General features: G+C 49.6%; 2 protein-coding genes across 3 annotated transcripts in view; one reads left to right on the forward strand and one right to left on the reverse strand.

The window, feature by feature from the left end:
• Positions 1 to 2,464: 2,464 nt before the first annotated feature.
• Positions 2,465 to 9,504, forward strand: DHPS (deoxyhypusine synthase). Of its 2 annotated transcripts, XM_006900804.1 has the most exons (9): positions 2,465 to 2,773; positions 5,540 to 5,704; positions 5,899 to 6,020; positions 6,102 to 6,198; positions 6,274 to 6,360; positions 7,631 to 7,736; positions 7,820 to 7,923; positions 9,128 to 9,253; positions 9,331 to 9,504. In XM_006900804.1, exons 1-9 carry the CDS (start codon positions 2,567 to 2,569, stop codon positions 9,424 to 9,426), a joined length of 1,110 nt encoding a protein of 369 aa, XP_006900866.1. In that variant the 5' UTR covers positions 2,465 to 2,566; the 3' UTR covers positions 9,427 to 9,504. The 2 variants fall into 2 exon arrangements, with proteins under 2 accessions (XP_006900866.1, XP_006900867.1); XM_006900805.1 differs by lacking the exon at positions 7,820 to 7,923 and having other exon boundaries at positions 2,562 to 2,773; positions 9,165 to 9,253; positions 9,331 to 9,501.
• Positions 9,505 to 9,578: 74 nt separating this feature from the next.
• The window catches only part of WDR83 (WD repeat domain 83), a 7,754-nt gene continuing 3,409 nt past the window's right edge, over positions 9,579 to 13,923 (reverse strand). The window contains exons 6-9 of the mRNA XM_006900806.1: positions 11,336 to 11,403; positions 11,144 to 11,252; positions 10,948 to 11,062; positions 9,579 to 9,728 (exon numbers count right to left, since the gene is read on the reverse strand). Of these exons, the coding sequence (XP_006900868.1) occupies positions 9,579 to 9,728; positions 10,948 to 11,062; positions 11,144 to 11,252; positions 11,336 to 11,403 (442 nt within the window). The remainder of the gene's footprint in view (positions 9,729 to 10,947; positions 11,063 to 11,143; positions 11,253 to 11,335; positions 11,404 to 13,923) is intronic.

The following is a 13,923-nucleotide window of genomic DNA, read 5'->3' on the forward strand; positions in this document are numbered from 1 at the left end:
CTATACAATGGCTCTAAAACCCTGCCCTATCCTGACCCAGTCTCACTGACTCCGACACACCTACCCCCACTGTAAGTCCTCCATCCCGTCCTGGGTCTTCCTCTCTTGCTGAACCTCGACTCTTCTGAGCATGATGTCCTTCTCCAAGGACTGATCCCTCCTGGCCACATGCCCAATGTATGTGAGACACAGCTTCAAAATCCTGGCCTCCAAGGAGAAACTTGTTTCATCCTCTCTAAGACAGGCCTATTTGTTCTGCTGGCGGTCCATGATATGTATGTTCAATACTCTTCTCCAGCACAACTCAAAGGCATCCATTCTTCTTCTGTCATCTTTACTCACTGCCCAGCTCTCTGATGCATAGCAAGTAATTGTGAAGATCATAGCCTCAATCAGGTGCACCTTAGTCTCTAGATTGACATCATAACCCTTTAGCCCTTTGGAGAGGTCCCTGAAGGCAGACTTCCCCAGTGCAACTTGTCTTTTGATTTCCTGAGTACTGAGAGTATTGATTGTGAAGCCAAGCAAGCTGAAATTGTTATCTACCTCACTGTCTTCTCCATCCATCACGGTGCTGCCAATTGGCCCAGTGGTGGGAATCTTTGTCTTCTTGTTGTGAAGCTTCAATCTATATTAAAGACTACAGTCCTTGACTTTCTTTTTTTTTTTTTAGTCCTTGACTTTCTGATACAAATAATTCAGGTCTTCCTCAGTTTCAGCAAGCAATTATGCATTATCATTGCATAATGCAGGTTGTTGATGAGTCTTCCTCTAATCCTCCTCATAAAGTCCTGCCTCCTGACAATCTGTTCTGTGTAGATTGAATAGTTATGGAAAAACCATGGTTAGAGGGCTTAAATGAGGAACATGTATAGGGAGCTCTGGTGGCCTAGTGGCAAGAAGCTGCACTGCAATCCCAAAGGTACATGGTTCGAATTCACCAGATGCTCTGCTGGAGAAGGAGGAATAATCTCCTCCTGTACCAGTCTGATCCAATTTGACGGTACATGCACAAAAAAATAATAAAAAAATTTAAGAAATGAGGAACATGTCTGATAATTTCTAGAGTTGCTCCCTGCATGCTGCTGAGGGAGACATTCAAGAGGAGCACCTGGGGACAGTGCCTTGGGAAAAGAGAAAAGTGTCTGAATTTGGGGCCAGTTTATAGGTAGAGTTTAGCAGATATGATGGATGAATAGGAATTTTAAAGAAGGGGGTACATCAAGCTCAACGCCTCAGTGTGTAGCCAAGTAGATGAGAGGAGAGTAGGGCCATTGCTTTGATGTGGTTGATTGTGTGTGCCTCAGGTTTAGGTGGAGAGGGAACTGAGGTGGAGCATTTCAGATCCTCTGGGGGGGTTGTCAGGGAGGAGCTCTCTTTGTCCGTTTCCAAACTCTCTGCAAACTGGTCCTTTAATGGCCTGGAATCCACCCACTTATTCACATACGCATTTGCATCTGTAGAGGGACCTTTCTCAGTCTTCTGATCTTGGATCTAATGCCATCCTTGGTGGTCTTCCTAATCAGATTGTATCTGCAGGTGTCTTGTTCACTGATAAAATAAATGGCCAGTACAAAACTCAACACGCTGTGGTATCCATTTATTTAAAAGGGACTGAATAAAGGCTCTCCTTCAGAGGCCAGTCTCTGTCCAGTTAGGAAGACACAAGAGATTGCCTGTCTTTCTCCTGTAACACGCTGGTGGATTAGAACAGCATACCTTTGGGTTTGCAGCACAACTCTTTTTTTTTTGTTTGTTTATTATTATAAAATTTTATTAGTTTTAATGAACATTTACAGAGATTTTGGGTTCTCATTCATTCATTGTGGCACCGTTTTCTCTACCCTCCTCCCCAGTTCGTTCTTCTCCCCCCCCCCGCGAATGTCTGTTTTAATTGTCCAATTGCCACAGTTGCAGCACAACTCTTTACCACTACGCCACCAGAGCACCCTAGGAAGACACATGATATTAGAGACCCTCTACCCTAAAGGGCTCATAGTTTCGCTCTTGGGAATTGGGGAGATGACAGTCTTGAATCCCAGAGGATTCTAGAGAAAGCAACAGCTGCGGGGAGGGGAGGGTGGAAAGAGCAGAGAACAGAGGGTTATGCTGCACGAGAAGGCTCTGGAGACTCGCGAGGCCACAGGAGATTTCACTATCCCATTTGAGAAGACTCAGTCTGGTGACCCAAATCCTGTCTAAGGGTGACACCTAAGAAGCGATCTCCAAAGGGCAGAAATGGACCGGGTCAGCGCTGTGCAACACGCTGGCTCTCCACCAGGTGGCAGTAAAGGCAGAAATGGTCATTTATCGGACACTGAGAACTAGCGAAGTAGAAAATACAGGCCCTTCGCGGCTTCCGTATGACAGAATCGTCTCCTAAAGATGGCCGCAACCAAGACTCCCAGTTTCTAACAGGGTCATGTGACTGCGCAACTTCCGGTCCTCTTCTGCAGGTTTCCGCGCTCGTTCGGCTACCTGCGCTCTGTCAGGGGTGGCGGGGTGTCGGGACGGCGCGGAGGCCCGGCCGCGTGCGGCTCTGGCTTGAGAGCGCAGCGGTCGGCGCATGGAGGACCCCTCGGGGAGGGAGGCGCCCGCGGCGGCACTGGCCGCCGTCCTGAAGCACAGCTCGGCGCTGCCGCCGGAGAGTGCCCAGGTCCGCGGATATGACTTCAACCGCGGCGTGGACTACCACGCGCTGCTGGAGGCCTTCGGCACCACCGGCTTCCAGGCCACCAACTTCGGACGCGCAGTGCAGCAAGTGAACGCCATGGTGCGGACTGCGGCGGGACTCTCTGGGCGCGAGGGGGCGTTGCCTTACGTAGGACCAATGCAGTGCTTGGAGGGGCGGGCTTTCGGCGGAGCGACCCAATAAGCGGAGGGAGGCGGGGCCTATCCTGGAGGGAAAGCTTAGTGTTTGGAGAGGGGTTCTTTGCTAACCCAAAAGTGGCGTGTGTCTGGCGATTCGAACCCACCAGCTTCTCCACGCGAGGGACAATGTCTTCTCGGGCACTGTATTATTGTTAGGTGCGATTTATACCTTGTCTTATCATCATCTCTTACACAGTTGAACCCACTCCTCCATTCATCAGAGAGTCTCCCTCTCCTCTGACCCTCCACCTTTCTTAGTAAGATGTTCTTTTCCAAGGACGAGCCTCTCCTAGCAACATGCCCAAAGTTGTTGTTGTTGTTATGTGCCGTCGAGTCGTTTGCGACTCATAGCGACCCTATGCACAACAGCCCTAAACCGTGCTCTATCCTGTGCCAATCTCACTGCCCCTGACACACCCATCCCGAGTACCCCAGTCACTGAATCAGCCCACCTCATAGAGGATCTTCCCCTCCTGCACTGTCCCCCTACTCTACCCGGCATAATGTCCCTCTCTAAAGACCTGTCTCTCCTTACAACATGTCCAAAGTATGTCAGATGAAGCCCCAGAATCCTTGCCTCCAAGGAGCAGCCTGGTTTAATCCTCTCTACGATCAATCTGTTTGTTTTCTTGTCAGTCTATGGTACATTCAATACTCTTCTCCAGCACCACAGCTCAAAGGCGTCAATTCTCCTTCTGTCCTCCCTAGTCATTGTCCAACTCTCTGATGCATAACAAGTGTTTGCAAAAACCATGGCCTGTATCAGGCGGACCTTAGTCTCCAGAGAGACACTGTTGCTCTTGAGTACTTTAGAGAGGTCCCTAACCGCAGACTTCCCCATCGCAATTCGTTTTTTGATTTCCTGGCTACTGGTGCCAAGAGTGTTGACTGTGGAGTCGAGCAAACTGAAGCTGTGAACAATCTCAATCTCTTCGCCATCCATCCTGATGCTACCGATTGATCCAATGGTGACAATTTTTGTCTTCTTGACATTGAGCCTCAGTCCATATTGAAGGCTACCGTCCTTGACCCTCTGCAGCAAGTGCATGAGGTCCTCCTCAGTTTCAGAGAGCAAGGTTGTGTCATCTGCATAATGCAGATTGTTGATAGATTGTCCACCAATCCTAACGCCACGCTTCTCCTCATAGAGCCCCGCCTCATAGAGCCCCGCCTCTCAGATAATCTGCTCTGCATACATGTTGAAAAGGTATGGAGACAGGATGCATCCCTGGCATACGCCCTTCCCAATTTTGGGATTGCAGTACACCTTCTTGTCACTAGGCCACCAGAGCTCGCCAGCCCTTCCCAATTTTGAACCATGCATTGTTACCCTGCTCTGTTCTGACGACTGCCTGTTGGTTCAAGTATAGGTTTCGCATTAGCACGATTAAATGTTCTGGGATTCCCATTCTTCTCAGAGTCAGCCACAGTTTGTTATGATCCACGCAGTTAAATGCCTTTGCATAATCAATGAAACACAGATAGACATTCTTCTGGTATTCTCTGCTTTCAGCTAAGATCCATCTAACATCAGCTATAATATCCCTAGTGCTCAAAGTACAAAAGACAAAACTTTGCCATCCTTGCCTCCAAGGAACACTCTGGCTGCACTTTTCCCAAGATAGAGGTAATGTACGTTGCTGTTGACTGCTAGGTAAACAGATTTGTCCTGGAGAGGGCGAAGCCAGGCTCCTCCTTGGAGGCAAGGATTCTGAAGCTTCGTCTGACATCTTTGGACATGTTGCAAGGAAGGACCAGTCCTTGGAGAAGGATGTCATGCTTGGAAGAGTGGAGGGACAGCATAGGAGAAGAAGACCCTTGATGAGATGGATTGATTCAGTGACTGGGGTAATGGGGGTAGGTGTGTCGGAAACGGTGAGATTGTCACAGGATAGAGCAGGGTTTAGGGCTGCTGTACATAGGGCTGCTATGAGTCGCAGGTGACTCGATGGCACATAACAACGTTGTTGTTAGGTTCGGTTGAGTATGACTCATGGCAACCATATGAAGGACAGATCAGAACCCTTTAGTATGTATGCTGTGCCAGAAATCCTTTGAAGGGTCTGCTATGAGTCGGTTTCAACTTGACAGCATTAAAAATTATGAGAGTGCGAAGACAGTGGTGTGTTGTTGGTGTTAGGTGCTCCTGGGCAAGTGAGGCTTTTCTTTTTTTTTAATTTTTATTTTATTATTTTTGTGTGAGTGTACCGTCAAATCAGATCTGACTGGTACAGGAGATTGTCCCTCCTTCTCCAGCAGGGGCATCTGGTGGATTCGAACCGTGTACCTCTGGGATTGTAGTTGCAGCTCCTTGCCACTAGACCACCAGACCTCCCCCGAGGCTTTTCTTTAGATAGGGCGCATGATCATGCAGAGTGCTGGTATCCTGCACCCAGCTGAGACTGGGCAAAGCAGTCCTGTTAAGGGCAGGGTGCAGAAGGAGCCTAATTCAAAGAAGGGCCTGAATTTGGGTTTATACTTCATAGCTGGGAAAGTAAGTTGGACTAGAATGGTCAGTGTTGCCGTCTGAAAGAGGTCTGATTGGGAAGAGGGTCAGGCCCTACATTTATACCCTGGATACAGATAAAAGTATTCTTACATCTCTGAGTGGGCAGGGCCTGAGCCTGAGCTGGACTTTGGGCTCAGCTCATCTTGCCTCTACATATAGATCGAGAAGAAGCTGGAGCCACTGTCACAGGATGAAGATCATCATGCAGACCTGACCCAGAGCTGTCGCCCCCTCACTGGCTGCACCATTTTCCTGGGCTACACATCCAACCTCATCAGCTCAGGCATCCGTGAGACCATCCGCTACCTTGTACAGCACAACATGGTGGGGACACTGGGCATTGTGGCTTTGGCCTAAGTTCCAGTAGGGAGTTATTGGGCCCATTTTAAGAAGCAAAAATTTTGTTTTGCAGAACTCCCCTCTAAGTGACTTTAGATTAGTTCAGGATTAGGGGTTTGGAGTGTTGTTGGCATGAAGGCAGAGTCCCCCTTCCTAGCTAACCTGTCATCTGGCTACAGGTGGATGTCCTGGTGACTACTGCTGGGGGTGTGGAGGAGGATCTCATCAAGTGCCTGGCACCCACATACCTGGGCGAGTTTAGCCTCAAGGGCAAGGAGCTCCGGGAGAATGGGATCAACAGGTGGGGAGCCTTGAATGATGCTGAGTTGGGGGCTGAATTGAGGGGAGTGTGTCTTGACAGCCACTCTCCTCCTGTCCTTAGGATTGGGAACCTATTGGTGCCCAATGATAATTACTGCAAATTTGAGGACTGGTTGATGCCCATATTGGACCAGATGGTGCTGGAGCAGAACACAGAGGTGACTGGGCAGCCCTGGGGGTCAACGTAGTTTGGGTCAGAGTCGGAGTTAGCTAAAACTGCCGACCCCTCCTAGGGTGTGAAGTGGACACCATCCAAAATGATTGCCCGGCTTGGCAAGGAGATCAACAATCCAGAATCAGTGTATTACTGGGCCCAGAAGGTAAGAGCATAGGAGGTACATGGCAGCAACAAATTCCCACCTTCATTGCCATGTGGGGAGTCAATGCTGATATTCTAATCATCCTTACCCTAGAAATGGAGACCTTCAGACAGAACAGTCTAAAGTCACAGAGCTACCACCCTGATAAAGCAGCAGGGGGCAGCAGTTAGCCAGCTCTTAGAGGCTGTGAGGTTCATGAGGCTGAAAAATATTGAGAGCTTCCACTCTTTTATTTTTTTTTCTATATTTTATTAATTTTCATAAACATTTACAGAGATTTTGGGTTTCCATTCATTCATTGTTGCACTATTCTCTCTACCCTCCTCCCAGTTTGTTCTTGTCCAAATGCCACAGTGCTTGTCAAAGCCAGTTCTGATTAATCTTCTTTGTCAGTGTGTCCTTTGCCATTCCCTATCACTCCTCCCTGAGAGAGACTTCACCCTGAGTCATAAGGAAAAGGGGATGGCGTATTCTCTTAGCTACTTCCTGCTGAAAAGGGACGCTGTGGGTTTCAGGGTGAAGATCTTCTCTCGCTACTCTAAAGGGCCCCTTTGGCAGTAGGAAACACATAGACTGTTATGGAGATTGATTTTGGAATTCAGATGCACTCTTATTGATTGTGCTTGGCTGTACATGTACATATCCTTCAAGATGTATCATGGGGGTGTTGCAACCTAGAAGACACAAATTTGACTAACAAGTTATAAGTACATGAGTCCAAAAATTATGGAAAAGTAAAAGAAAAGATTCTTTCATTGTTTTACAAACCCTCCCCCAGGTCCCCTCCACCATCACTCTTTTAGATTTTTTAAATTTATTTTATTATTTTTGTGTGCGTGTACCGTCAAATCAGATCTCACTGGTACAGGAGGAGATTGTCCCTCCAATCAGATCTCACTGGTACAGGAGGAGATTGTCCCTCCAATCAGATCTCACTGGTACAGGAGGAGATTGTCCCTCCTTCCCCGGCAAAGCATCTGGTGGATTCTAACCGTTCGCCTCTGGGATTGTAGTTGCAGCTCCTTGCCACTAGGCCACCAAGGCTCCCCCAAGAGCTTCCACTCTTTATGTGCTAGACGTTGTCCTAAGTATTTTGTTTCAGTTGGCCCATATATGCCACCTCCACTAAGGCAGATAGTGCTATCTTTAGTTTATAGATAAGGGAACCAGGGCACCCTGACCCAGATCAGGCAAGAGGAAGGGGTACAATGCATCGGGACAGAGACCGGGCTTTTCCACCGCTCTAACCTCCAGCCTCTGTCCTCCTTAGAACCACATCCCTGTGTTAAGCCCGGCGCTCACGGATGGCTCGCTGGGCGACATGATATTCTTCCACTCCTATAAGAATCCAGGCCTGGTCCTGGACATCGTTGAGGGTGAGGTGCTGAGGCCAGCGTGGAGGGTGGATGGAGGGATGGCGGGCAGGACTCAAGGCCTGACCACAGCCTCTTGTCCCTAGACCTGAAGCTGATCAACACACAGGCCATTTTTGCCAAGCGCTCTGGAATGATCATCCTGGGCGGGGGTCTTGTCAAGCATCACATTGCCAATGCCAACCTCATGGTGAGTAGATCCAGATGGGGAGAGGGTGTAGGCCAGGGCCACAGTAGGGGTGGTACAAACACAGCTCTCTGCTAGCTGCGTACCATATACTGAGGAAGCAGCTATGACTGGGGCAGGCAGGGCCCTCTGTCCTTAGCCAGCCAAGGGACACATCTATCAGGTGACAGTAATTGCTATGGAGAAAAAGAAAGTTGAGTGATAGCAGTTTAAGAGAAAGGGGTGACATTCAAGAAAAGGTGTTTGAGGGAGGCCTTTATGAGAAAAGGGCCTATAAGCAATGATTCATAGGAGTTGTCTTCCATACCTCGGGGCTAGAATCCTGGGCAGAGAGAACAGCCATTGCACAGGCCCTGAAGTGTAATATCAAGGACAGCAGAGGGGGAGAACTGGGGGACACGCTGTCAGGGTGGTAATAAGGCAGGGGATGCAAGGCCTCGTGGGCTGCAGGGAGGATTTTAGTAATGTCTGCTCTGGGAATCCTGGAAGGTTCTGAGCAGAGCGGTGTGCCTGGACTCGGGTCTTTGCAGGCACCATCCACTGGCTGCAATGGGAAGACTGTGGATGCGGAAGGGTGGAGGCCTTGAAGAGGGGGTTTGGAAGGTCCTGAACAAAACACTGGTAGCAGCTCAGGATGGTAGGATGGTGCACCTCAGGTCCTAACTGGATCTGGGAGATGATGTCCATACCAGTGCAGCTCTGGGACAAGGGTTAGGCAAGGGTTTCTCACCTTGGAACAGGGGTGCCAAGATCTTCCTTTCTCAAGAGCACATCAGTCACATGTCCACTTTCTCATGTTACTCTCTGTACCGCTCAACCGTGTGCCCGCTGTCCCGTTAGCTCTCTGCACTGCTCAGCTGTATGCCTGATGTCCCCCGTATCTCTGTGTACCGCTCAGTCGCGTGCCCACTGTCCCCCATATCTCCCTGCTTCGCTCAGCCATGTACACCGCTCAGTTGTACGCCTGCTGTCCCCTGTAACTCTGTGCACTGCTCAGTCGTGTGCCCACTGACTCCCCTATCTCTGTGCAACTCTCAGCTGCCGTCCCCCATATCTCCGTACAGTGCTCAGCAGTATGTCCCTGTTGCCCGTAACTCTGCACTGCTCAGGTGTATGCTTTCCCCTACAATCCAAGAGCAATGCTGTCTCTGGCCATGGTGTCCATCTCTGTCTCTCACTGACTGACCTGCTGTGCCTCTCCCCACAGCGGAATGGGGCTGACTATTCAGTCTACATTAACACAGCCCAGGAGTTTGATGGCTCCGACTCAGGTGCCCGGCCCGATGAAGCTGTGTCTTGGGGCAAGATCCGGATGGACGCACAGCCTGTCAAGGTGAGGGCCAGCTGTGGGGAGCAGGTCTCCGGTGGTGTGGCCATGGAGTCCTTGGCTCACCTGGTTCCCATTAACAGGTCTATGCCGATGCCTCTCTGGTCTTCCCGCTGCTTGTGGCTGAAACCTTTGCCCAGAAGATAGATGCCTTCATGCCAGAGAAGAACGAGGACTGAGCAGTGATGCCGCAGGGCGGCCACACCCCACCTCTATTTATTAGTTTAAAAAGCCAGCCCTGCCCCTCCCTGGTTGGTACCGTTGACTAAAGACATGGTCTCAGTCTTCCTTCTGAGTCTGTTTCTCAGTCTTTGGGGGTTGTCCCTTGGCCTCAGCCGGCTCCACCTTCCGCCTCGTAGGCCTCCTCCCGCCAGCAGTGGATGCTGCCCCCCATGGCAGTCAGCAGGCAGGGTTCGCTGGGGTGGAAGGCCAGGGACTGTACCACCCCAGAGCCTATGGGCAGGGCCAGTGCCAGGGCACCCTGTGGGGGAGAGAGAAGTTATTAGTGGTCCTCAGGTTCCCCAAGCGCCCCACCCTTCTCTGGCCTTCAGAGGTCTACCCTAACTGCTTCCCGACACACAAACCGAATCTGCTCAAAACTTAGTTCCTAAAAAAACAAAACAAAACAAAACAAAAAAAACAACTTAGTTCCTACGTAGCTGTGTTCAGCCAGAGACTCAGGGCGAACATCACAGGAGTCTTTTCACATCCCTTCTCAGTTCATTTTTTTTTTCTTCTCAATTTTGTTGTGTACCGTCGAATCGGATCCAACTGGCACAGGAGGAGATTGCCCCTCCTTCAGCAGAGCAACTGGTGAATTCAAACCATGCACCTTCGGGATTGCAGTGCAGCTTCTTGCCACTAGGCCACCAGAGCTCCCACCCTTCTCAGTTAATTTTGCTAGTTTTGTCTTCAGAACAGCATGTGGAGATGGCCTGTTCTCTGCACGTGGTGGCCACCACCTCCTCCCTGCTGAGATCCAGGCTCTCCTCTGACCAGGCCCACAGCCTCAGGGCCCCTCATCTCCCACAGTCTCAGAACAACTTGGACATATCCTCACGTAAACCCCACTCCCTCTTGCCATACTGAAAGTGTGCCACCACATGTCTGCTCCTTTGGTGACTTCATGTTAGCAGACCCACAAGATGGGAATATTTGTTCTCGGCTTCATTCCTATAGCCAGGCCAAGTCCCTTGAATCCCCAGGGACTTCACAGTCACCTCAATCCTCTGGCCAGGCCCAGGACGGATGTCTTCATTGAAGCTTGTTGGTCCTGGTCCTAGTGGGCTGGAATGGTGTGATCTCACCTGACTGCCTATCAGACTGGGTCTCCTAAAGGACAAGGCTGTAAACCATGGCATTTTTCAGATGTCGTTCAGCTTTCCTGAGCAATTACAGTTTTGTTTCACTCAGGGTCTGATGCCGTTTTTCCGCCTAGGGTTTATCGCCCTGCCTGATCTAAATCTTGTCATGAACCACACACCTCACCTTGCTAAAGTTCCTCTATTTCCTGACTGATGATGTGTGTTCCATCTCCTAGTCTTTGCTCACATTCTTGTCTTTTTCTGGAACTTCCTCCTTGCAACATCCTTCAAGACTGCAGCTCTAATTTCCATTCTCTTTAGACTGAGGAATGACTGAGATGACAGTGGAAGGGGTGGCTGTGTGTGTGAGCGGTGGGTGGGTGGGAGTGTACAAACCTCCACGAGATCCCAGAAGAACACCTTTCCATCCTCCGAGCAGCTGACCACATGCGTGTCACGCTCACTCAGGCAGCAGTCCAGCTTGTACTTCTGGTTCTTATGTCCTCTGTACCTAGAAACAGGCAGAGTCAGGGGTGCCTGGGCTTCACCAGGGGTGGCAGGGGAATGGGCCCAACAACCCCGAAGGACTTACTCGCCTAGCAGCTCTCCTGTGTCTTTGTCAAGAAGCCTCAAGGTGGAGTCTAGACTGGACACCAGCGTGCACTGCCCGTCCCGGCTAAAGCAGACACAGGTGATGGGGCCTGGTGGGAGAGGAGGGCTGGTGGGTGAGTCTAGGGTCCCCTTTTCTGCCCCACCTGTCCCAAAGCCCGGGTCTTGTACTCACTGCCCACATAGTCTGAGAAGAGCTGTCCCATCCTCAGGTCATAACGCCTCACCCGGCCGTCTACGGAGCTGTAGGAGACAGGACTGGGCTGAAACACCTTTGCTTTGCCTGCCCCATCTCCTCCCCCACTTAGGGTCCTGTACACCCTTCTCTGTGATGGAAAAATGAGCTAAAATGAACTCAGACCCTTCAGTTCACTCCATTCCCTCTGAGATTCATAAGTCTTCCTGAGGTTTAGGCCAAATTCTTAACAGTCCTACATCTTGCTTTTCCTGCACTCTCTAGCGCTTTCTCCAAAGTTCCCCTAGAATCTGACCACCCTTCTCTCCCCAAATCCACTCTCAAGGCCTGTGGCCTTCCCATAGCCACCAGAGGAAGTACTTTTGAAAAAAGCAGAGGAGGTCTGGTGGCATGTTGTGTAGAGTTGGAATCGACCTGTAGCTGACCCTCCGGTGGTAGGTTTTCAGAGGCAATTAATTGCACAGGAGGAGACTGCCCAACCTTCTCCTGTGGTGGCTTTGAACCTCATGCTTTCAGGATTGCAGCACAGCTTCTTGCCACGAGGCCACCAGAGCTCCTTACTGGTGACCTAGTGGTAAGGAGCTGTGCTGCCAACACAAAGGCGTGTGCTTTGGATCCACCAGCTGCTATGCAGGAAGAAGATGGGGCATCTCTCATGCAATTTTCTGTCTCTGAAAACCGCTGGGAGGGTCAGCTGTAGTCATTTTGGGTGGGAACACAAAGGGTTTCTAGTGGCTATGGAATACATGCAAAAGGACTTGGCTATAATGCCTGAAAAGGAAGCAAACAATACCAAGAATGGATGGGACTGAAAGCATTCTCATACTGCCTGGAGCATGTACCACCATGAAAGAGATCTGAAAGTTCTCACTTAGACAAAGACTATTTTCTAAAGTTCTTGGTAAGGTTGTTAGGAGTGCAGTAAGACCCTGTTCACGAGTACAAAGATGTTTTCTTGAAAATCGTTCATGCGTATCTATGTTTTGTTCCATATTACCTAGGATTTGTTAAACATTTACTTACTCTATGAGATCATGTTTTACTGTAAGCTTTGATTTTCTGCTAATAAAAGCAGAGAGGCTTTACTGTCTCAATGTCATTTGCCTGAAAGAACGGTGACCCTCTGAAAACCCACATTTCTTCTCACTGGTCTTCTTGTGACTCCGCAAACACACAAACAACAGTCAGCTATGGGTAGATGCTGACTTGACAGCACATGATGACAACAGACAATCATGTGACACCAAGCATTTCAAACCTAGATGCCATTATTCTCAGAAACACATGCAAATTCCTCCTCTCAGACCCTGTATGATCAAGCCGCTGACAGCCTCAATGTCTACTCCTTGTCCTGTTCCTGTGAGGAACCTTCACCATACAGACAACCCCTAAGATATCCCTCCCCACTTTGGGGCTTTTGGACCTGCTTTTCTCCCAGATATCCCCGTTATATGCCTCCCATTTGACCTGAAATGAAAAGCTGATCCCAAGTCAATTTTTCAGACAAGCCATGCTACTTTTCCCCCCTTTGCCTGCACTGTCACACACTTTGTTTACTGACTGTTCCACTAGAGAAGTTCTCTGAGAACAAGAACCAGGTCTATTCTGCTTCCAGGCAGATTCCCAGCACCAAGCCTGTCCTGCCTGGGGAGCCCTGGACTCTGGATGAATGACTATGTGCAGTGCTGGGTCAGGCTGATCATGGCAAAGGGGGAGCCTGGGTTCACTTGACACTTGGGTATCTGAGGCCCAAGAGCCTGGGGGAACTGTGGAGTCAGCCTCCCCAACAGGGAAGTAGACCAGCCAATTCTTAAGCAAGGCTATCAGGAAGACAAATGAGTGTCTACTCTGGGCCAGGCTCTGTGCAGGGCCTGGGGACATAGTTGGAAGGAAGCTAGACAGTTCCTGTTCTCACAGAGCTAGCACTGACTTGAGAGTGATCTAGCAAGGGCTCCCTGGGGAGGTGACACCTGAATTTGGACTAGAAGGATGTGAAGGAGCCAGTCAGTGGAAACAGAACTGACCACAAAGTTCAGGCAGCTCAAACTCCCACTGTGGTTGGTGATTAGGAATGGCACTGCCTTGGGTTATAGTAATACCTGGGCATGATTTCGTTTTGTTTAAATGCTTGTTTTCTGCAACTAGAATATATGGGAAGCCAAACTTTATACCAAATATTATATGAAAACCCTTGTTCAGGAATTGAAGAAATTACAGATACAGAAGTTAGGATTTCTCTTGTGGCAGATCCTAGAAGGTGAGCTGTTTGTTCCCTGCAAAACAGGAAACAGCAAGGGGCCTCCTACAGAGGGAGTGTTACTACTTCCTGGGCTGGAGTTCACCCTGAGGCATCAAGGTTAATAGATAAGGGTAAACCAAATTCTTGCATTTGTGAGCCCCTCCCTCCTGAGTCAAGCAGAAGGTTTTAAATAGATTGGATTCATACAAATACTAACCCCATTCTTCAACAAGATGGAAAAGGCAATCTCCAATTTCGTATGGAATGGAAAAAAGCCCCGAATAAGCAAAGCACTCCTTAAGAATAGAAGAACGGTAGGAGGTATCTC

This window comes from Elephantulus edwardii, unplaced genomic scaffold (assembly GCF_000299155.1).
Source record: "Elephantulus edwardii isolate Elephantulus edwardi_28Jun2011 unplaced genomic scaffold, EleEdw1.0 scaffold00296, whole genome shotgun sequence".
Taxonomy (NCBI): Eukaryota; Metazoa; Chordata; class Mammalia; order Macroscelidea; family Macroscelididae; genus Elephantulus; species Elephantulus edwardii.